General features: G+C 30.8%; 1 protein-coding gene, 1 non-coding gene and 2 pseudogenes across 3 annotated transcripts; 1 reads left to right on the top strand and 3 right to left on the bottom strand.

Annotated features, from left to right (window-relative positions):
- Positions 1-664: 664 nt before the first annotated feature.
- LOC111300687 (uncharacterized protein At4g38062 pseudogene) lies at positions 665-5,038 on the bottom strand (annotated as a pseudogene). The gene is made up of 2 exons (XR_016329968.1): positions 4,901-5,038; positions 665-4,347 (listed from the first exon to the last, which is right to left on the bottom strand). The product of XR_016329968.1 is annotated as an uncharacterized protein At4g38062 pseudogene (transcript).
- Positions 5,039-5,926: 888 nt separating this feature from the next.
- Positions 5,927-6,042, bottom strand: LOC149513855 (U5 spliceosomal RNA). The gene has a single exon (XR_016330156.1). It is a non-coding gene; the product is annotated as a U5 spliceosomal RNA (small nuclear RNA).
- Positions 6,043-10,498: 4,456 nt separating this feature from the next.
- LOC149513856 (U5 spliceosomal RNA) lies at positions 10,499-10,627 on the bottom strand (annotated as a pseudogene).
- A 6,351-nt stretch (positions 10,628-16,978) lies between these two features.
- Positions 16,979-20,247, top strand: LOC111299888 (uncharacterized). Its single transcript, XM_022895398.2, has 2 exons — positions 16,979-18,376; positions 19,719-20,247. Exons 1-2 carry the CDS (start codon positions 17,908-17,910, stop codon positions 19,766-19,768), a joined length of 519 nt encoding a protein of 172 aa, XP_022751133.2. The 5' UTR covers positions 16,979-17,907; the 3' UTR covers positions 19,769-20,247.
- Positions 20,248-21,908: the final 1,661 nt, after the last annotated feature.

Here is a 21,908-nt window from a genome sequence, read left to right on the forward strand (position 1 = left end):
TAATAAAATTATCCCGAAAACTACGTTATCATAGTAATATTGTAAAATATACCAAATGCTTACTTAATGCTTAAGCAACAGCCATCCACCTCCCAAAAAAAAAAAAAAAGGAGAAAATCTAAAGATAAATTACAAAAGAAACTAGTTCTTCGAAATGAAACAATGAATCATATGTGGCAAATTGTTACTGGCAGATACAAATGCTTACACTTGCATGAATATGTCATATGTTGGGATTTGCCTTGAATCTCAGAATCCCACATCGAAAGTTAAGTAAGTTTGAATTTGTCTTGTATCCCACATCGGGAGTTTAGTAAAGGTATAAAGGGTTTCACCTTTATAAATAAGATGTTTTGGTTTTAGTTTAGTAACCCCAGAGAGTTAGACACCAAGAGAATAACTAAGTGAGTAGGCTATTAAAGGGTGTAATTGGGTTTTGGGTTAAGTTTTGAGTAAGGAGTTTTAGGAGATTTTTCTCATTCTAAAAGTCTCACAATTGTAAAGATTTATTTGATAGTGGATTAGATTTGGAGTAGGCCATTTTGAGTTGGGCTGAACCAAATATATTTGTGTTTTCTTATTCTTGATTTGAGCTTGTTATTTTGTGTGTGATTGCTGCGCGTGGGTATTGTTGTTTTTCCCAACATCATATACAAAGCTCAAAAAGAAAGTGAAGTCCATGCTTTGAACTGCATGGGTTGTTCAGGAAAACTTAGTTAATGGGAAGGAAAAAATGAAAAAAGAAAAAGAAAACCATCAACTACAAGCTGTATTGATAATAGTTTCCTTCTTAAATTGCAGTTAGTTGAGCTGTCTAAATGGTGATCTTTCTTCAATAAACAAATCCGGTTTTTTGGCTGCTGGAGAAGGAAGAAGACTATTCTTGTTCTCTTTTAGAGAGTCAAAATTTTCTTCACTACCAATAAAGTCTGAAGGGTTATTGTCGAAAGACTGCACTATCCTTCCCAAGAATCCCAACAGCTGCGCGTCTTCGGTGGAGAACTCGTTGATCCTATCACCTAGGCCGCCAATGAATCCAAACAAAATTTCCCTCTCCGTGGACAACTTCATCATGTCGTCGAGCAAATTTTTCTGTTCACTCTTAAGCTCATCAACCAAAACCTCTGATATTCTCAGCCTTGCCTCCATCTGATCAGTCAAGTTCTTCATTTCCATGTGCTTTGCTTCCAGTTCAGCTTCAACGGTCAATGCTAGCTGTTTCGAATCAGACAGGGATTTATCTTGCGAAAACAGTTTCTCCTGTACATTATGAATGTCATTCTCCAACTCCACAATCATTAATTTTTTCTCTTCAATTTCAAGCTTAGCCAGCATCTCAGCTCCGGCAATCTTCTCCCAAGCTTCATGGACCAAATTAATCTGCGCCTGCTTCTCAGCAAGCTCTGAGGAAAAGGAATTCAATGTGCCATTAAAATCTTCTTCCATTGACCTCACAACCTGCACGAGACCATCTATTCTATGGTCTTTCTCCTTTACAAGCTGCAAAAGATTATCCTTCTCATGCTCAAATTTTCTCTCTGTGCCTATATGTGCAAATGCAGCACCTTCCAGTTCCCTTCTGAGTGATTCTTCTTCCAGCAAACAAATCTCTTTCTGAAGATCCTCTAAGATCTTGTCCTGTTCTCTTATGATTTGAAGAATGCTCTCCTCTGCAGAACTCACTGCTTCTAATTCTCTTGTTTTGAGCTCTACCTCTAGTGACACTATCCGCTGCTGGAGGTTAATTATTCTCCCCTCTTTCTCTTGGGTTATACGGACCAGGTCATCTTTCTCTTGCTTCATAGTTTCTCCAGCCTGCACTTGCGCAAGAAGAGAAGTTTCCAACTCTTTACGCAATTCCTGGCTTTCTTCAAGGTCAACTTTTAATCGTTCAGCAATAGATTTCCATATCCACAATTCAAATTCAATTTCATGTCCTTCACAAATTTTCTCAACCAATTCAGAATTTGCTTTTTCCAAAGCATTGCAAACTTCTGTCAGTTTCCTTTTTGAGTCACTCTCAATCTGAGAAATTTGCTCTTCTAATTGAAGTTGGCACCTAGATGACTTCTCATACATTTGCTTGTACCTGTCAAGATCTTTCTGCTTCAGGGCCCACTGCTCTTCCAAATGACCTGATGATTCAATCCTCTTCATTAAAGAAGCTGTCCTCTCACGTTCTTCAGTCAGTTCAAGTTTTACAGTTTCTAAAGCATCACAAACTTTTCGAAGTTTCTCTCCAAATTCATTTTTCATATGCACAGCTTGCTCTTCTAACTGACGTTGACTCCTGGATGCTTCCTTAAGCATTTCCTTATACCTCTCAAGCTCTTCCTCTGTCTGGAGCCACTGCTCTTCAGTGTGATCCAAAGATTCAACCCTCTTCATCAAAGAAGCTGTTCTCTCTCGTTCTTCAGTCAGTTCAGATTTTGCTGTATCTAAAGCATCACAAACTTCTCCAAGTTTCTTCCTGGAATCACCTTCCATTTGCAAAGCTTTCTCTTCGAAGTGTGTTTGATACCTAGATGCTTCCTCGATCCTTTCTTTATACCTCTCAAGCTCTTCCTGCATCTGGAGCCGTTGTCCTGCAATAAGATCCAAGGACTCAACTCTCCTTAACAAAGATGCTGCCTTCTCCCGTTCTTTTACCACTTCAGAATTTGCCACATCTAAAGCATCACAAACTTCTCTAATTTTTTCTTTTGAATCATTGTCCACCTGCAAAGCTTGCTCTTTCAACCTAAGTCGATACCTGGATGATTCATCAAGCATTTCTTTACATCTATTGAGCTCTTTCTGCGTCAGCTGATGCTTATCCTCAAGTTGACCTAAGGTATCAACCCTCCTGGATAAAATTGCTGTCCTCTCACGTTCTTCTGCAATGTCTCTCCGATCATTGGCCAGAGAAGTATTTTTCATTTCTAGCTGCTCTCTGAGAATAGAAAGATTCTCTACCCTCTCTTTCTCATGGAGGCCCAGTTCAGCCTCAACATTTGCAAGCTTCAGTTGGGCCTCAGACATTCCTGACTTCAACAGTAGTAACATCACTGAAATCTCCTCATTCTGCAATTTCAACTGCACAGCTGAAGAACGATAACCTTCAAGTTCCATCTCAAGCACTTTAAGAGTGACATCTTTGCTCTCTAACTGAGAGCTGTAATCATTTAATTTCCTGGTCATTTCCTCCCGCTGAGAGTTCCATTCAGCTTCTTTAGCCCTAAGATTTGCTGAACACTCCTTGTACATCTGCTCCACACTTTTGAGTTTGTTTTTCAGTTTTGAGAGAGAAGAAGAACTTCCAGCTTCCTGAATTCTAGCTTCCTGAAGTTCTTTGAGTGATGTCATCAACTCTTGATTTTCTTGCGCCAGTTTTCCTGATCGATATTCCATTTCCTTATAAAATGACTCCTTTGTGCCCAATAAATGTCTCAAAGTTGCAACTTCATTGTCCCTCTGGGAATTCAGGCATTCCAGTTGTGACTTTGCATTCTGGCATTCAGCAAAAATATTTTCAAAGCGTGCTTTAAACTCTGAATTTTCAACTTCCAGGTACTTTCTTCGGGTTTCTTCATGAGCCAAGGCTTGGTTGCACATCTGTAACCGGTTTTGAAGATCTCCTGTAATTCGGATCTGAGAATCTAATCTTGTCTGCAGCGAAGAAATCTCATCCAGCAATGTAAACTTTTCTTGCTCATACTCTTTCTTTCTCACCTTGAACTGATTTCGAAGCTTGTCATGGGCTTCTTCTAGGTGTTTGAACTGCTCCTTCTTCCACTTTAGCTGATCTTCGACCTTCCTCCTGTCTTCCTCTGCCTTGACCAACAAATCATCTCTTTCTCTCTTCTCCTTTGGACTTTTGGCATTTTTCTCTGCTTCTGAGCACTTCTTCTGCGAAACTGACAGGAGCGCTTTGAGACCTTCAATCTCTGCCTTAAGCACATTAATTTTTTGTTCTTGAACTATATTCTTGTCATTTGCCTCATATAAAGCCAATACCAACCTTCTATTTTCCTGCTTCCATTTCTGATTCTCCTCGTCACGCTCGTCTCTCAGCTTATCATTAGCAGCATTCAAATGCTTGATAATGGATTCTTTTTCATTTAGACTGGCGTTAAGATCTTCATTAGCTTGCTTCACCAATGAGATTTCTTCTTCTTTTACAAGAAGTTCTTGAGCCTGCTTCTCGATTCTCAAACTCGCTTCTTGGATCTTTCTTACCTGCTCATTCTGGACTTCCTTCAAGTGCTCACATAATGCAGCTTTGCTTTTGAAATCTGCCCTTAGCTTCTCATTCTCAACTTTGACTTCATCCAACTCTTCATAAACTTTCTGCATTGCCCTTTTGTCCTGAAATAAATTCTCAAATTACACCTTTTCGGAAGCAAAGCACAAATCATTAAGCTAACAAGTTTAAGTGAAAATGTAGCTGTAGTTATTATCGATAAAATATTAAGAAAAAAAAAGCATATGAATAGTATTATCCATCAGAATTCCATTGAAATAATAAAACCCTCAGTGCTTTAAACTGAATTGTATTTGTAATTTCTTTTGTAAAGAAAAAAATCAAGACGTAATGTGGTTTTGATATTTTCTTTGTTTTTCTGGGAAAACAAATGGAGGACAGCAAACACAAGATCTAATTAAACAAACAAATGAAACATTAAAATTGATAAATATCAAATAACTAAAACCCTACTGCCACATACCACAAAATTGAAAAATATTTTTAAAGAAAAATTCAGAATGCAACAACAAATTAGTTATCAGTTTTCGCCTACATTTTGACCTTTCTTAGCTCTTTTCTTTTTACTTTTGTGGGAGGTTAATCGGTGGTTTCTTGGAGTTTCTCGGTAAACAAACGGAAAAATAACGATAAGAGAAGAAAGACCCAGAAAAGTACCCGGTTTTCCGATCATAGATTAGTCATCCCAGGGGATTTCTGTGCAAGTTTCTTTTTCTTTGGAAATTTTCTGGTTCTCGAAATTTCAAGATTACCAAGAGAAAAGGAGAAGAAAAAAAGGAAGAAAGAAAAAGAAATGACAGAGGGGGTTCAAAAAGAGCCGTTAAGAGAGGGAGAGAGGCGGTCGTGGGAATTTAAAATCTCAGAGACGGAGGCTTGACGGCGTTAGGTTTCGAAAAAGTTAGGGTTGGTCCGATTCGGGTTCTTGATTTAAAATGAGACTAGCCGTTAGGTAGTGGAAGTTGGGTTGGGTTGGGTTGGGTCAAGTGGGTCAGTTGCTATGGACCTTTTTAATTCACTGCTCCAACTAGCCCTTTGATTTTTTTTATTAGAAGGATCAGAAATTTCGGATCTTGCTTTTTGAGCAAGGCGGATCATGCACTAATATTGAATCAAATGTTTGAATTGCTCTTTACCTAACAAAATTAATGATTAATAATTGCAAATATACAACATCAATTCTGATAATGCAATGGCTGATTCGACTGAATCATTTGTTTGCGTTGTGTTAATGGATGACAGTTTGGTAATACAAGAGAGAAGATGTTTAAAAGCAACAGAAAAAATTACTCAGATATCAACTAGAAAGGCTTATTTCATCAATGTGGGAATTCAACAAATGAGCTATTTACTTTTTATTTAAATTTGTAAAGTGTTCCTTAGTTACTTCTTTCTTTTTTAATGCATATTGGTTTTGTAAGTGAAAAGGGAAAGATGCTGATTAGCTCATAGCTTAGCTAACCAATTTCCTAACTAAAAAATTTATTCTTTAATCTTTACCTGCTTCAAAATCTTCTAAAATTGATTTACCAAAAATTTCCCTGGTTACAACACCCCAGATTCCTTACGAATCAACTAAAATTTTAAGTACAAATAAACAGATCTTTCCTCAAAATTAGGATTTTGTATAAAAACCGATTTCTTTTTTTATATTTTAACTGAAGCTTTAGACTAGAATTGTAAGGAATCACCCGTAAGGATGATCCCTCCAAAAATTAGCGTATGCCGCTATTAGCGGCGAACACACGGTATTCTTTAGTAAAAGGCGAAAGAATAGTTCGCTCTGTGTTCACCGCACGGCTCCGTACTTTGGAGAGGTTCTTCGCGTTAGTTTATATTATTACACTTGGAGTCTTTGTTTTTGTTTCCCACCAATGTGGGATTGAGCAGTTATCCAGTATGCTTTTAAGTTTCATAGGGCCCTACTTTTTATTTTTATCAAGACTAAAAGTATAAGGGGACTCATTGAGAGACATGAGACGAGTCAGTGTTTGTATGTATAATAAGGAGGAAATCATCTCAATTCTCAAGAGCCAAGACAAGGAAAATGAGTAAAATCCAAGAAAATTTCGACAAATTGTTGAATACCATCATTTTTAATGGTTTAGAGTTGAGACTTCAAATTTCCTAAATCGAATATCATGGTCTTTTCAGGAATGTATTGCTTATTGATTGGGAGGACAAACTTCACAGGAAGCAGATCGATCAAACTTTCATTGTCATCGTTATCAAGAATCTAAGAACAAATCAAAAGAATTCCAGTGCAAAATGGGACCCTCCCTCTGTTTATTCAGCGATGAAGTATTGAACCAACCACTAGATCAATCAAGAGGAAAATTTATTGAGCAAGTCATTTTGGGCATTGTGGGGCAGAAAAATCATGTGCAGTCAAGTAAGCAATTCCTTGATCTGCTGGCCTTTGTCCTTGTGCCTCACATGGTGTGGCAGATTACAAACCACATGCCTTTGCCACTCTTAAAAATCTGATACATTTATGATAATTTGTCTATTTATATTATTTAAAATATTAAAAATATATATTTATATCATATTTTATATAAAAATGATGTATTATAATTTGTATTAATACGAAAATTAAAAATATATATTTTTATTTTATTAAATTTATTTATAATTTTTTATTACCAAAAAAAAAAAAAACTATGACAAGTATATTTCAAAATTTAAAAAAAATTAAGGATTTTTATGGCATACTATGGAAATTTAATGTCCAATGTAAACTCGTGTAACATGTGTTACATGGATCAAGTTCATATAAAAATAAATTAAATTCTTTATAAAAAAATAAAATTAATTGTCTTTTGTTTGGCAAGATTAAGACAAACTTTCATTAATTTCAAATATTCATTACATAGCTACACAAATAGCCCTATCATAATTAGATGATATAAATAAATTGAGAAAATGCCAAATAAAAAAAATTGAACATATAAATGTCAATGAGATGAAACTCATACATAAAAAAATTTGAATTTGAAAACTAAAAGCCTCAAAATCCTTTGTCAATGAAATAAGATCTCATGGGCCATACTTGTAACATTTGTAATCTGTTTGATAGATATTTTTGTTATTTATTATTTCTCTTTGATTTTCTATTATTTTTTATTCTTTTTAATTAATTTATTTATTTATAAATTTTGGTCATGTCCAGATGAACATTACATGATCAAATGGGTGTCACATGGTAGTTTTTTTTTCCCTTTTTTTTTACTTTTTTGTATTTTTTTGTCAAATCATTTTAATATTTAATAAATATATTTTTTAAAATTTATTTTTAAAAGTGAAACCCACTTCATTTAAAACTTTTTTCTTTCTTTTTTTCTTATTTTGAAGATTTAAAATTTTTTTAATAAAACTCAATTGATGTTAAGAGTATATTATGTGTTTTTTTTTTTTTTTTTCATTTTTATATATTTAATAATTTTTTTTGTTTTATCAATTTAATATCAAAAGTATATTATGTATCAAATTATTTTCTTTCTTTTAATATTTTTATTTTTTATTTATCTTTTTTACTTAATAAAACAGAAAACTAAACTCAAGTTATGCTATAATGTCAATTTTTTGTAATAATAAAAAATGACTCAATAGTTACCATGTCAAAATTTACCCACTTTACCGTATATATATATATATATATATATATATATATATAAAAAGAGAAACGCGGCATCTTAGTACATTTCAGCATTAGTGGCCCAAGGTCTAGATAGCACGTAGGGGAGGAGGCTTAAAGTGAAGAAAGATAAGCCCACTGTCATAGGCTCCAGGCAAGGGCAAGCGGGCGAAGGGCACTTCTTTCGCCTACCTCTGTATTAAAAGTCGTCTAATATTATGTTCTGTGTTACTCCCTGAAATTATAAATTCTTATGAAAAATAAGTGGGATCCATTATCCGTATGACCAAACCCAACTCGGCCCTATTGCCAATAAATTCCAATTTTAATACTATATAACTTGTTGATGAAATTCTTTATGTACATAATTTAATGTTACTATATCAGTGAATTTAATGTTACTATGTCCGTGACCAAAGCCCATTTCGTGTTTGTAATTGATGACTCTTCTCGGAAATTGCTTCTTATTTGGCTATTCTCATTCGATTTTTAAATTAGCATAATCTTTATTTTGATGTAAAAGTAATTTCAATTGATTTAGTAACACCCCCTCATCCTAAGACTTTTCTAAGAGGTGTATTATGATTGAAAAGTAAAGTATTATTTTTTAATGATTAGTATCGTGAATCATTTTTAAATTATAATAAAATATTTAATATGATATTAAATTTTAAAAAATTTTAATGTAATATTTAAATTATAAATCTATTAATTAATATGATATTTTAAGAATTATTTATTTTTCATGTATTATCATGTAAAACAAATCACATTAAAAATGATTATTATATTAGTTAATAAATTTATATTTCAAGTTTCATATTAAAAAATTTTAAAATTTAAATACTATAATAAATATTTAAATATAATTTATGAATTATTTATGATATCAATCTTTTTTTAATTGATAGTTTCAATAGTATGTAATTTATTGATAAATTATTGAATCTTTAATTTAGTGTTAACATTTAATTTTAACATTTTTAAATAAATAAAAAACAAAATTAAGGTTAACACACATTCTTAACCAATTCAATTAATGTGTTTGGTAATTAGTAACGATGAAAATAATATTAGGTTTTTTATTTTATATTAAACATATATTTGTTTTTCTTTTTATATATCTTAGAAAGTAAGAGGTAAGTAAAAATTTAAGAATCATCTAAAAAAATTGAAAACCATACATATCTTTATCTTGTTTTACTATACAAAGACTTCTGTTGCATGCTTTTCAAGCTGCTTAAAAACAATGATGCTTTTTAATCAATGGCTCTTTTAGAATTGCAACTAAAAAAGAAATCACCACCCAATAAAATGAGGTTCATTCTTCTACACAAAGGGAAGAAATATTTTAGCTGTAGTCACAAAAGCTGAACCGAACGACGGAGGGTAACCGAAACCGAAGGGTTGGCTCTTTTTTCTGTTTTTTGGTAAAATAAAATAAAATAATATAATTTATTACTTTAATTTTTTTTACCTAACAAAAAAATTTTTTTTTTGTGAAGCACGATGCATGTTAAAGACAGCACTGATTAAAGGAAAATAAATATCAAATCAAAAACAATGGGAGAGGACTAGGAAAAAAAATCTTAAAAGACAGCACTTGCACACATGATAGGCCTCAAGTTGACATGAAAGAGCAACAAGACAAGAGAAATGATTCAAGGAAAGTCATCCTTATAATATGTGAAGGTCAAGTCATGGATTACTACTCAACATTATTATTGGTTCACTTATTAAAAGATAAATAATAGCATATGATGAAGAAGCCATGAAAGAATAGAAAATGAAAATAATTTTTCTTTACCTAAAAATTGTACTATTGTTTAATTTTCTTTCCTTTTGAAATATTTATATTTATATGACATAAAATAATATTTTCCTACCTTTGTAACTAAGATTAGCATTAAAGTAATTTTTCGAAGGTTCGTTTAGTTTTCTATTTAAAACAAAAGGAGTGTGGTTGTTATTATTACTATTATTTCTAAATTTAATGAATTTAGTTCATGTACTTTTAATTTGAATGGCATAAAATTTTAATAATTATTTTTATTTTTTTGAAAATTTTAATTTACTCTTAAACTCCCATATCATACAATATACCTGGTTAAAGAATACATTATACCTCTAAATGCTCTTAAACCCACAATTTTCATCAATGTGGGAATTAAACAAATGAGCTATTTACCTTTTTTTCTTAATGTTTAAAGTGTTCATTATGTTACTTCTTACTTTTTTTAATGCCTATTAGTTTTGCAAGTGAAAAGGGAAAGATGCTAATTTGCTCACAACTTAGTGCACCAATTCTTTAATCTTTACCTACCCCAAAATCTTCAATAATTGACTAACAGAAAATTTCCTTGCTTTAACTCTTGACTTAGGCAACACCACAAATTTCTAACTAATCAACTAGGATTTTTAGTATAAAAATCAAGTTCATTCCTCATATTTAGGATTTTGTATAAAAATCAATTTATTTCTTCATATTTTAACCAATTTTGTAATATTTAGAGAACCCCTTTTTAAAACTTTAGGCTAGAATTGTTTCTTCATATTTTAACCAATTTTGTAATATTAGCTTCGATGAACCTCTCTTTAAAACTTTAGATTAGAATTGTAGGGGCTCATCCATGTGGATAAGCCCTCCAAAAATTCAAAATTTGATGTATGTCGCTGTAAGCGGTGGTGAACACACGATATTTTTTAGTAAAAGATGAAAGAATAGTTCGTTCTGTGCTCATCATACAGTTCCATATTTTATTAAGAATATCAGTTTTTTTTACTTATGCCATGCACGGAGTTTTTGTAATATTTTTTATAATTAAAAATTTTAATGTATAATAAATTTTATATTATATATAGATAAATAAAAATAATCATAATCATTTATAATTTGTAGTTTAAAATAAAAAAAAATTAAATAAGCATTATGAAAATTTTAAATTATGAAAGTAAAATTATATACAAATATCAATGAAAATGTTAATCTCTTATTCATAATTACATAAATTTTTAAAAATATATATTATTTTAGTATAAAAATTAAGATTTACACATGTGATATATCATGAAAGATTTTTTTATATTTAATTTTGAAACTTTATATTGTCAAACTTTTATGACAAAAAGAATAAAATATTGATTGTGAGAAAAAATCATAAATATATATTTAATAATTATTTAATTTTAAAAAATCTAAATTTTTAAAAATTTAGTTTATCCAAGTTTAATTTTAAATTAAGATAAAAAAGTTAGTGTAATTTTAAATTTAGATAAATGTGTAATTTTAAATTGAGGTAAAATATTTTTTAAAATTATAAAAAAATAAAAACAAAAAATTAGTAAATACTAGTGGTTCAACCATAATTTATTTATTTAAATTTATATGAATATTAATTTAGATGGTGTATAATTTTTTATGATTTAAGAATTTAATCTTTAAAAACTATTTGAATTGGATAAGAGTGAAATATGAGAAAATATATTTTATTAGATTTAAATTAAGATAAATCTTATATATTTTAAAAGATCTTTATAAATGTAAATTTTAAAACTTTAAAATTTTTAAAAATTAAATAATTAATTTAATAAAATTATTTAAAAATATCTTATGTGTCAATAAAGATTATTCAGCTAAATATTTATGTAAGTATATTTTATCAAATTTTTATATATGTTATAATATAATATTATATATAATTCACAACAGTTCCGTATTATTGCATTTGGAGTCTTGGCTTTTGTTTTCTACCAATGTGGGATTAAGCAGTTATCAAGTATGCTTTTAAGTTTCATATAGCCCTACTTTTTATCTTTATCAAGCTAAAAGTATAAAGGGACCGCATTAATACACATGAGACAGGTCAGTATTGTATGTATAACAAGGAGGGAATCATCTCAATTCTCAAGAGACAAGACAAGGAAAATGGGTAAAATCCAAGAAGATTTAAACTAATTTGTTGAATATCATCATTTTTAATGGTTTAGAGTTGAGACTTTAAACTCTAGTATTCGTGCAATTTCGTAAATCGAACATCATGGTCTTTTCAGGAATGTATTGCTTGTTGAGTGGGACGACAATTTCCATAGGGAGCAGATCGATCAAACTTTGATTGTCATCGTCATCAAGAATCTTAAGAACAAATCAAAAGAATTCCAGTGAAAAATGGGACCGTCTCTCTGTCTATTCAGCGATGAAGTATTGAACCACCCACTAGACCAATCAAGAGAAAGATACATTGAGGAGTCATTTGGGGGCGTTGGGGGGCAGAAAAATCATGCGCAGACAGGCAAGCAAATCTTGGATTTGCTCCTTATGCCTCATATGGTGTGACAGATTACAAACCACGTGCCTATGACACTCCTAAAAATCTTTGCTGCTTTCACTTTGTATCTAGACTATCATAATTCATGTCTTTATGATAATTGATATATTTATATTATGTAAAATATTAAAAATTTATATATTTATATTATATTTTATATAAAAATTATATATTATAATTTATATTAATATAATAATATAAAATTTATTTTTTTAATTTTATTAAATTTATTTATAATTTTTTAAAAAAATCAATTATATTATTTTTATGTTTTATCGTATCTAAAATTATTATATCTGCCTGCCATTAACACCAACTTTCTCTTCCTTCTGATGTCAATTCCTCAAATATTGACTATCTATTTATAGCTGTGCCACGTGTATTTATCTTTGTTTTAAAGCCCTTGTTAATCAGCTTTTTTGGTGCTTATGTCTAGACTCTGGACCTCTTCAAACAGAAGCAACTTTTAGTTCACGCGCACATTCATGTGCTAGTGTCACAGTCCGAGGGCTCGGTGGTACAAAAAGAACTAATGAGGGTCTGCCTACAATCATTTCACTTTCATTTGTTTTATTATAATTTTATAATTATTCAATTCAAAGGAAAATATATATAAAAATTTATTATTTATGACGCAAATTTCAAATGATATTTTGATAAATTTTACATAATTTATGATTGTAATTAATTAATTATAATATAATAATTATAAAAAAAATGCTTTGCTTACCTAAATCTTTTGCTTGAAAATTTTAGTATCCTAAGTTTCGACTATCTCTCTGCATATGAGTTCTTTTAGTTATATAATTCATTTAAATATTTTTTTAAAAATAATATTTAATAAATTTATTATTTAAAATTTAATATTTATAATTTCTTCTCTTATACTTAAATTACGACAATTTTTGTATTAAAAAAAACATAAAGAAAAAATTTAACTAAAACTCATGAATTTAAGCATAGCTTTTACGTTAAATCCAAGGATGATCTAATTAAGGTTTCAACAATGGGGACAAAACGCATGTTCTTCAATAACCTAAATTGTAATCAAACATCTTTTCAAAAGATCAGCTTTATTATCTTGGTACAACAATTCCACATATCTTCAACAATATAATTATTTTATTTTTTAATCATATTTAATGACAAATGGGCAAATAAAATTTAGTGGCTAAATGGCACTGAATTAAAAGAACATGAAGCCTCATCAGCAGTCAATCTGGATCACTTCAAACTTTGGAGTCCCTTTCAGCTCAATTACAAAATAAGGAAGAAGACAAACGTCTATATCAAGAGGGCAGAATTTAAAGAGTAAAACTAAGAGGTTCAAAATAATTAATAAGGCTGACTAATTATTATTAATCGTTACAGCACACTCCCAAACCGGCCAAAGAAGAGGTCATAATGGTAGTTGAAACTAGTAATGATAGTTGAAATTAGTAATGATAACGGATCGAAGTAAATTTTTATTTGTTTCGAATTTGATTCGATTTTAAATATATAAAATTTGTATTTGATTCAATTTGATAAATTTTTTTTTATTTTTAATATTCGAATCTGATTTGATCTGATATTATATAAAATCAAATTCGATTCGACTTGAAATTAATAAAATATTATTTTAAATATAAATATAAAATTAAATATATAAAAATATATATAATTAAATATAAAATTAAATAAATAAATAAAATTTTTTATATATATATGGTAGGATAGGGTCGGGTTTGCCTAAAACCCAATCCTGACTCGAACCCAAAATTTTTTTATGCTATCCGATCCGATACTCAATTTTCAAAAAAAAAATCGATCATAAAAGATCGAATCAAATCAAAACCAATCGATTTCAGATATTTTTATCTTCTCTAATTGAAGCTATGACAATTAAAAAAAAACAAAATTAAGAATTTTTATGTCATACTATGGAAATTTAATGTTCAAATTAGGGATAAAATTTTTATGGCAAAAATTAAGGATTTTAGATGATTTTTAATATTCCTTTTAATTAATTTATTTACTTTTTCTTTTTTCTCTTTTTTACTTAATAAAACACGAAACTAAAGTCAAGCAAATACTGTCATGTCAATTTTTTGTAATAATAAAAAATGTCAATTTACCCACTGTGCCGTAACACAAAAAAAAAAAAAAAAAGGAGAGAGAGAAAAATGCGTCATCTTAATACTTTTAGCGTTAGTGGCCTAAGGTCTAAAAGCCACGTGGGGGAGGAGACTTAAAGTGGAGGAAGATAAGCTCACTGTCATGGGCTCATGGCAAGGGCAAGTGGGCGAAGGCTACTTCTTTCTTCTACCTCTCAATTAAAAGTTGTTGAATATTATGCTCTGTGTTACTACCTGAAATTATAAATTCTTGTGAAAAAGAAGTGGGATCCACTGTCCGTGTGACCAAACCCAACTTGGCCTTATTGCCAATAAATTCCAATTTTAATACTATATAACTTGTTGATGAAATTCTTTATGTACATAATCTAATGCCAGTAACCAAAGCCCATTTCGTGTTAGTAATCGATGACCTTCTTGGAAATTGCTTGTTATTTGGTGATTCTCTTTTGATTTTTAAATTAGAATGATCTTAGTTTTGATGTAAAGGTAATTTCAATTGACTTATAACACCCGAAATCCCACGATTTTTCTAAGAGGAATATTATGATTGAAAATTAAGGTATTATTTTTTAATAAATTAATGTCATGAATAGTTTTTAAATTATATTAAAATATTTAATTTGGTATTTAAATTTAAAAAATTTTTGATATGATATTTAAATTATAAAATTTTTAATTAATATGATACTTAAAAAATTATTTATCTATTATATATCATTAGTTAAAGTTAATTACATTATAAATGAATAATACATTAATTAATAAATTTATATTTTAAGTATTACATTAAAATTTTTTTAAATTATTTACTATTTTAAATATTTTACTATAATTTATGAATTATTCACAACATTAACTCTTTTTTAATTGATAATTTTAAAATATTGAACTTCTAATCTAGTATCAACATTCAATTACTAACATTTTTAAATAAATAAATAAGCAAAATTAAGATTAACAGACATTCTTATTCAATTCAATTAATCATGAAATAGTCTTAATTGCAGATGGTAATTAGTATATATGAAAATCATATTAAGTTTTTTATTTTATATCAAAAATATTATTTTTACTTTTTATATATTTTAAAAAGTAAAAGTAAATAAAAAATTAAGAATCATCTAAAAAAATTTGAAAACCATACATATCCTTATCTTGTTTTACCATACAAAGACTTTTGCTTCATGCTTTTCAGGCTGCTTAAAAGCAATGGTGCTTTTTAATCAATGGCTCTTGTAGAATTGCAACTCGAAAAGAAATCACCACCCAATTAAATGAGGTTCATCCTTCCACACAAAAGGACGGATAACCGAGACCGAAGGGTTGACTCTTTTTTTATTTTTATTTATTGGTAAAATAAAATAAAATAATAAAATTTATTACTTTAATTTTTTTTACCAAACACAGTTTTTTTGTGAAGAACGATGCATGTTAAAGACAGCACTTAGTAAAGGAAAATAAATATCAAATCAAAAACAATGGGAGAGGACTGGGAAAAATTCTTAGAGACAGCACTCGCACACATGATAGGCCTCAAGTTGACATGAAAGAGCAACAAGACAAGAGAAATGATTCAAGGAAAATCATCCTTATAATATGTGAAGGTCAAGTCATGGATTACTGCACAACATTATTATTGGTTCACTTATTAAAGGATAAATAATATCATATGACGAAGAAGCCATGAAAAAGTAAAAAATTAAAATTATCTTTTCCTTTACCTAAAAATTATACTATTATTTAATTTAACTTTTTTCTTTTTGAAACAAATAGTAATATTTTCCCACCTTTTAACTAATATTACAATTAAAGTAATTTTGCAAAGGTTCCACTTACATTTCTATCTAAAACAAAAGAAACGTGGTTGTTGTTGTTATTATTATTATCATTATCATCGTCATCATTATTATTTTTAAATTTAATTTTAATGAATTTGGTACATGAGCTCTTAATTTGAATAAAATAAAATTTTGATGATTATTTGATTGAGAAGAATTGAATAAAATTTTTTGTATTTTATGATAAAAAAATCCAAGTTAATATATTATTACATCATTAATTAAAAAATCATATAGTTGAATTTAATTGGAGAAGTTAAATACGGTTATCAATTATCTTTAAATTGAGTTTTTATATAAAAAAAAAAAGGTAGGGTCAAATTAATTAAAACTAAATACAAAGACAAAAATCACAAAATTAAAATAATAGAGACCAAATTCATTAATAAAAGTTGAAAGAAGCATCAATTGATATGTTGATTTTGAATCCATAATTTGAAATAAAATACATATTTATTATTTAAATCGAATAATTAGATGCCACTTACAAAATCAATGCGTTTTCTTTGCCAAGTCCTTTCTTGTAAGTAATTAATAATTTGATGGAGCCACCAACGAATTAAAGTAATATAAAGGATTGCGTGCGAAAAACCCCAAAGGCTGAGCTACTTACACGTGTCAGACTCTAGAACCTTGTTTGCTTGCAATGATTGGATTTTACGATACCCACGTAAGCAAATCTGACGGTTATCTTCCCCACTGGTCGCCATATCAACGGTAAAATAAAATTTTAATCAACCTTTAATCATTTACTTACATCGTTGCATCTGGACCGTCAAAGTGCTCTGATTAAAACAACTCCTACTTAAAAAAACGTTGGTGAATAAAAAAGGGCTTATAAATTCTTGAAGAGGACTAACTCTATGAGATGACTGTCACAGTAGAGAGAGAAACCTAGAGAGACAAGGAGAGAAAGTAAAGATAAAATGGAGATGAGTGAGAGAAAGTAAGTTTTAGGGTTATCGATTTTCCCTTTGGTGATTAAAATTTTCTTTCTCTTCCTCTCCAGTCTCCAGTGTGTTAAATTTTACCTAATTTTTTCAGTGAATTCAACGTTTATTTTATTTGCTCTCTAAAAAGCTTGCATTTTTCGTTTTCCTCCGGTGAAGCGTTTGGTTTTTTTGATTTTTCGTTGACACTTTTTTCCGATTCTTGTTTCGTCGGGTGGCGATCCCGGATAATCCCGATTTTCTCCAGGACTTTATATCTTTTAATCAAAATTGAACCGCCGGTTCTAAGAATTTGGAGCTTCTAGCGGTTGCTCATTTCAGTAATTAAAAAAAAAAAAGGGTTTTTTGGCTTGAAGTTAATTTTGTAAATTTTGGATATATGTTGGGCTTTTCTGTCTGGGGGCTTTTTTTTTTTTTTTTTTTTACCGAAACTTGGTGGCTTTAGTTGGACAATTTTCAGGTAAGAGAAAAGGGTCATAAAAAATGTAGACTAAAAAAACATTGGTATCAGAAAAAGACCCATTTGATTGGATAAACTTGTTTGGGTTTGATTTTTTAAAGAAAATTCTATAGAGAAGACAGTGTGCTTGAGCTTAATTTACTAGCTTTTGACTTTAATTATGATTCAAATAGTTGTTTGATTCAATTAATATCTTGCCAAAATTTGATCTTGTTTTTTAATTATCAAACTCAACTGATAATTTTCTAATTTAGTGGTTAACGGCAAGAAAAAAATAACCATTTTGAATTACAAAAAAAAAAAAAAAAAGGGAAAGATTTTTGGAGTTTTAAAAAAAATGGCAGTTTCTTTTCCTCGTTTTCCATGGTGGTTTTGGAGTGGTGGAAGTAAAGATCAACAGCCTGTTTTAAATGGGTCTTCTTTGAATTCTTCTTCTTCTTCTTCTTCTGATAGGGGGTTGGGGATGAGAGAGTCTGAAACTGTTAAATTTCAAACAAAAATAGCCCCAGCGAAAGGAAAGGGAACGTGGCAAGGTAGTGAGGAGAGGAGGGTGGTTGATAAAGAATGTGATATAGTGGTGGTTTCATCAGATGGTATGCATTTGTCTGGATATGATTCAGATGGTCCAGAATGGTCCATTGGATGGGAAGAACCCCATGGTCCTGGTTTTCAAGGTGATAATGAAGATGATGGTGGATTTGCTGTGCTGGTTCCTTGTTATAGACCTGGTTGCAAGGAACTTGTAGAGGGCCCCAATAACCAGCTCTTGAGTGCAATCAAGAACCTCCCAAATGTGTTCTCTTCTGGTAAGCCCTTATTCATTATAAACTTATTTAATCCCCTTTTCCTTTTCTAATATTTATTTTGATTGATTGTGGATTGACACCTGAAATCAGCTTGTTAGTTGAACCATCACAATTTAACCATTGTCTATGAGTGTCATTGTTAAGGTAGTTGATTGGTTTTATGGATTTGGTCAGATTATAAGACTTTAGATCTTTTTCTTTTTTTTTCAAGTAGTTAAGATTGTTCTTCATTCTTTTCTATGCCTGATTGTAAGCTTTTGCTGTCTCTACTTAACAGTAATATCACTGTTCTGTACTTTGAAGGTATTGAGATAAGTAGTTTAACGAGAATTTTGCTTTGTCGATTCCTTGAAACCCATTTTGTAAGGCGATATTTGCATACTTGTATGGTCACTTCACAAATCCTTGCATTATATATCACTCAAATTAAAAAAGCATCTATGGAACATACATTTTAATGAAACAAGAACACTTGCACTTGTTAAAAAGATGCTTTATACTTGGTGAGCGGTGGAGAGCAACCTCTAGCGGTCAACTGACCGTAGGCAGCCTTTAGTTCCTTTAAATATGGGAAAAGTGTAACATGATGCCATGCATAAGTGCTTTTGCATCTTTTTTTTTTCCCCTCTTTTTCGTGGTGGATGTCCTCTTTCTGCGGATGTTAGGGTGGGATTGATGGGGGGCACATAATGCCAAGAAGAAAACATCAGGATATTTTGAGGTATCTACCATTTTAAGATAATTGTTAAGTAATCATTGATGCAACTTGTCAAAATGTCTCAGACATTGCAGGATCAATTTTCAGAGTGAACTTTTAATGCTGCCATTTTGGCCCCATTCTTCCTTTCAACTAATTTGTTGCAAGCTTCTATCTGAGCGACCTTTCGTAGTTTTAGGCAGCAATTTATTTTGAACCTTGGTTCTAATTCAGAAGAAACTTGAGTTTGCCCAACACTATAATTTTATTACTATATGATTTAGCTTGTATATGCTTATAAGTCTATCTGGAGCTGCTTGGTAGCATCCTCTGAAAGACATTACAGAATGTTGTCAATCACAACTTACAATTTTCTATCGTGTGAATAGCTTTCTATGCCATGGAGTGACTGGTGAGGCTTTGGACTTATCATCTTATATATGTAAATCTGTTGCATTCCATAATGCAGTTCTTGTGACTTGTGAGGTGGGTGTTTCTGAGCCTTTAAAAGATATTTATACATGCTCTTTTCACAGAAAATGCTGCATTGGATGTTTCTCGCCATTGACTTCATTGTCTACTACATGGGCCTGAGATATTTCATGCCTACTAACTTTTTCTTTGCATTTTGGTTAAAATATGCAGAAGGAAGCAACTCTGTGCAGCAGTGGTTTTCTTCTCTTCATAACTTCTGAAAGCCTACAAGTGGCTGACCGACCTGACTGTAGATGAAATTTCCGTAGATATTTCAGCCGGGGGTACTCTTTAAGAAGGAAACCTATTATAGTATCAAATATTAATGTAAAAAAGGTGGCAGGTAAAGAGCATCTGCTTCAGCTTCTGGTAAAATGCCAAGGGCTAAGTCCATGGAGAATGGAGATGCACAAAGGATGCATTTTCTCCTCTTCAAGATGACTTGGAAGACCACACATGTTTCCAGGGAGCTACTCTGTTTTGTCAAGTCATCCTTCCTACTTAACTGCATCTGTGGATATACGAAGATATGGTGGAAAATTTTTTGTTTTCTGTAAATTGTATTACTGTGAATATGCAAGAAATGGTCCTTCCTACTGCTACTGTGAATAACTTTGATCTTTTTCCCTAGTAATCTACCATTTTATCAATTTTGTAAATATTTCTTTTTCTCTACTATGAGGAGTAATATACCCTCTTATCCCCGGTTGCAAGAATTCGTTTCACTTTAATCTTTATATTTACACAGCCACGTTCAATTTATGGCCTGCTTTCCCTTTGTGAAAAAGTGAGTTATTGAGCAGTGCACACTTTTTAACGTAAAAAATATTGCACAAGTTTCTTCTGTCGCTGTTGAGGCGGGTCCCCAGGGCTGTTGTCCTGCCTCTTTTTCTCCCTTGACAGCAACCTCATGCTGTGAACGTGGTCCACATGGTTCAGTAGTTCTGATCAATTGCAACAATAAACAAATGGGTCTCCTAATCTTATTCCATCGTTTAAAGGGGAAAAAAAAAAGACAGGAAATGAAGGTGTTGTCCTTGGCTCCTAAAGTTTCGTGGGCCTTGAGAGGACCACTTGAGATGCGGTATTAGATGTTCAAATCGTGCAGGGCTGAAATCTATACTCGCTGCTTGCTGTGATAACATGATGATCCTGCAGTTTTTGCCATAAAGTTTCAAAGAAAAAGGGTTTTTTGAGAGCGTACGTTTGGTATATGCTGATCTTTGCAGTTCTAAATATCACCTTTCTCCATTCCATGCCTAACCCCACATAACCTTTGCATTGGCAATGACGCCAATGGCTTTTACCCCAAACAATGACTCAAGCAATCGCTGATAAAGTGTGATTGAGAGCATTAGCTTTGTCTAAAAACAAAGGCTGTGCTTTAAGGGCTGTCTGTCAAGGCCCTCCCTGATCTCATTTCTTCTCATCTTTTGGGTAACCATGCATGCAATGCAAGCCATGATTCAAATTATTGTTCAAAAATTGAAGGTTGATGCTGCCAAGTGCCAAGCCTGTCATAATTTTCTTGTTCATGTTAAACTTTGAAGATTTCCCCTTCTTTTCCTTCTCTTTCTTTTGTTTGGGAAGGGCGGCAGTTAAAAATGTCACAATTGCCTTGATCAGCATGAAGATTATTCCAATGAGAGCAAAGCATCCATATTTTTCCCTTGGACAAGATTTTATCAACCCTTTCTTTATAGATGACAACAAAATAAACTTGAGTCCCTTCCCTCTTCCTTTAGAAAAGAGAATTGTGCTGATATTTTAACCTTTAGACAAGGCAAGAATGTGACATTTTGCTAATTTTGAAGATCCAAAATTAGTAAACATTGTTATCCAATTGTCTCATTCAAAATCATCTTCAACTAATTTCCCTTCATTCATCTTAAATAACCAAAAAATAAAACTTCTACAAAAAATGTTTTGTTTACAAATCTTCCCCTTTTATTATCTTTATACTTGATACTTTAGTAGTTAGAAATTTTTTTTTTGTTACAGACAAAGATCATAACTTGAAAATAATAAAAAAAAATGAATTGTAAATATTAAAATTTAAATCTACTAAATATTAGCTCTTAAAAATAATTATATAAAATTACTGCTTTAAGCATAGTTACCATGGAGACATGAAATTTAGCTTCTTTCATTTTTTTTTTTTTTTCAGTGGGTCAAAATCCAGCCATGGAGGCCTAAAGGATAGTTAGCAATGCTGAAAAATAGTGCTTCAATTTCTAGAATGAGTGCCCTTCAAAAATATAACTGAAAAACCTGTTATTGAACATTGCTCAACCAATTGATTAGGCACCTAGCGTTAATCTTCAAACACTCCTTATTAAAAGCATCCTTTATTTTTTTTCA

This window comes from Durio zibethinus, chromosome 18 (assembly GCF_047325235.1).
Source record: "Durio zibethinus cultivar Kanyao isolate XHJ-2024 chromosome 18, ASM4732523v1, whole genome shotgun sequence".
Taxonomy (NCBI): Eukaryota; Viridiplantae; Streptophyta; class Magnoliopsida; order Malvales; family Malvaceae; genus Durio; species Durio zibethinus.